The sequence below is a fragment of the Rhinichthys klamathensis genome, unplaced genomic scaffold (assembly GCF_029890125.1).
Source record: "Rhinichthys klamathensis goyatoka isolate OS25496 unplaced genomic scaffold, OSU_Roscu_1.1 h1tg000294l_1, whole genome shotgun sequence".
NCBI classification, from domain to species: domain Eukaryota; kingdom Metazoa; phylum Chordata; class Actinopteri; order Cypriniformes; family Leuciscidae; genus Rhinichthys; species Rhinichthys klamathensis.
In genome coordinates, this window is record NW_026606813.1 from 210,001 (window position 1) to 212,500 (window position 2,500).

Consider the following 2,500-nt stretch of genomic DNA (forward strand, 5'->3'; position numbering starts at 1 on the left):
GAACTTTCACAGACCTTCTGGGGACACCATAGATTTATATCACATCTTGTGAAAAGGGGCATAATATGTCACCTTTAACCCTCTAGGCGCCATGGTCGAGTTTACTCGACAAGATGCGGCACTGAATAAAACGGCCGATTTTGTCAAATTGGGTGTCAAATTTCGTTCGACCTCCCCTCCACTGGATGGCAGACATGTCATACTTCATCCCCGAATCAAAAAACGTCATGTTTCTATACAAAATGTTCGAGTTAGAGCGGAGCTAGTGTGCGAGTGAGCCATTTTATCAGATCCTCTCTGCAATCGCGGCGACAGTATTGTGGTGGAGACTTTGTCTAATGCCACTGGGTATGTTAGACGAGGTCAAAGTATTCATAGGACAGTTAGGAGACAACGTGGAGGCAGGGTGAGGAGTCGCAATGACAATGACAGTAGTCCGAGCTGTGCACACTCGGCGCGGGCGCAAGGCAGATCTGGCCGCGCTGCTCGTGTCATCTCACTCATGATCTGTGCGAGTGAGCGTTTGAACTAAACAGGTCTTGTCTACTTGTGTTTGTATGTCATATGAATAATATATATGTGCCCCATACATGGAATCAGAGTGTCTAGTGTATTTAGTAAATGGAAAATCTCTACAGCAAAAGGCCAACCACTACATGCATTCTGTTTGTTTCTACCATTTATTAGTAATGATTTACACAGTTTGTTTACTACTTACTATATACCTGAGCATTCAGTATTGTGCAATATAGCATACAGAAGGTGATGGACATTTTGGGGGGAAAGAAGTGCTGCATTTTATCATTTAAACATGTGACTTTTCATGAAAATTTTATAATCCAAGATTGCCACCACCATATGACGTCATAATATGGTAATTATATGGTAAAATGTAATCCCTACATAAACTTTGGGTCATCCTTAATATTTCTCTAATTTACAGAAAGTCTCTATCTTTTATCACTTTTAAGATATAGCTTTTTGAAATTAAGATGTCAAAATCGAACGTTTTAGGAAAAAACCTCTGGCGCCTAAAGGGTTAAACTTGCATATAGTGCGGAAATTGAGGATCGGATTCATTTTTGGGGCCAAGCCAAGTGCTCCAGTTCTTACAAATCAGGTGTAAACAGAGCCTTACTGCAGTAATCCTGGATCTGAGCCTAATGACAACATTTACATACAAGCTAAAAATAATAAATATTCGGCTAGGTATTCGACCGTAAACGGATGTGTGTAGTGTGTGTTTGAATGAAATGTGTTTCTCTGAATCCAGCATGAGGGCTCAGCCACTGTGTAAACTTTAGATATCAGTTTTAATCAGGCGTTCGGATGTAAGCATGTGTGGGTGGCTTGAACTCAGAGTTACATGTTAAGTGTGGCTATATATTCATACACAAACCCACTTTTTATCCTGACGTACTGTAGGGCGACAGCGTTTTTGAAAAGCACTGTATCTGTTTGATAAATACACATGGTCACACTACCACACATGACCATCGTCAGTGCAGGTTATCAAACGTCTCCAAAATCCTCCCAACAACATTTAATGACATGAAAATAATAATTTAATTTTGTCCTTGTCTCTCTAGGGTCACAATATCTTCTCGAATCTGTCTTCACATGAGTATGGAGAGCTCATGCAGCTCCTGAAACAGTCCATCCTGGCCACAGACCTAACGCTGTACTTCCAGTGAGTCCTGCTGCGCTTATGCAAATAACATCGCAAATCAATTCAATATTCATGTGCCAAATCTACACTATCGTCAAAGGGTTTGGGATCAGCAAGGTTTCTTTTAAAGAAATATTTATGCATTCAGTTAATGAAAAGTGACAGTGAAGACTTTTATAATGTTACAAAAGATTCTTTTTCAAATAAATGCTGTTGTTTTGAACTTTCCCGGTTTCCACATAAATATGAAGCGGCACGACTCAAATCATCATATTAGAGTGATTTCTGAAGGATCATGTGACACTGAAGACTGGAGTAATGATGCTGAGAATGGTCACAGGAATAAATTACATTTTAAAGTATATTCGCATAAAAACAGCTATTTTAAATTGCAATCATATTTCAGAATATTACTGTTTTTACTGTACTTTTGATCAAATAAATGCAGCCTTGGTAAGCAGAAGAGAAAACATTAAAAAAAAATTGTACTGTAATACAGTTTCACCAGTTACACAGATAAACAATATTACTTGGCAGAAGTATTGTGTTCTTAAGCATGATATTCTTAATAATAATTATAATAAAAATACTATATAGTATGGAAGCTTGTTTCCGCCACAGAATGAAAAATAAAAAAGGTAATTGCGGCTTTTTATCTCACAATTCTGACTTTTTTTCTTACAATTGCGAGATGTAAAGTCAGAATTGATTGATATAAAGTCGCAATTGCGTGTTATAAAGTCAGAATTGTGAGATATAAACTATTCTGAGGGGAAAAAAGTTAGTCTTTTTTTTCCCTTAGAAGTGGCCTGATAACACGCAATTGCGAGT

The 2,500-nt window shown here is 37.8% G+C and overlaps 1 protein-coding gene across 1 annotated transcript in view; it reads left to right on the forward strand.

Annotated features, from left to right (window-relative positions):
* The window catches only part of pde11a (phosphodiesterase 11a), a 95,964-nt gene that overhangs the window by 79,809 nt on the left and 13,655 nt on the right, over positions 1 to 2,500 (forward strand). Inside the window, exon 15 of the mRNA XM_056269917.1 lies at positions 1,590 to 1,690. Within this exon, the coding sequence (XP_056125892.1) occupies positions 1,590 to 1,690 (101 nt within the window). The remainder of the gene's footprint in view (positions 1 to 1,589; positions 1,691 to 2,500) is intronic.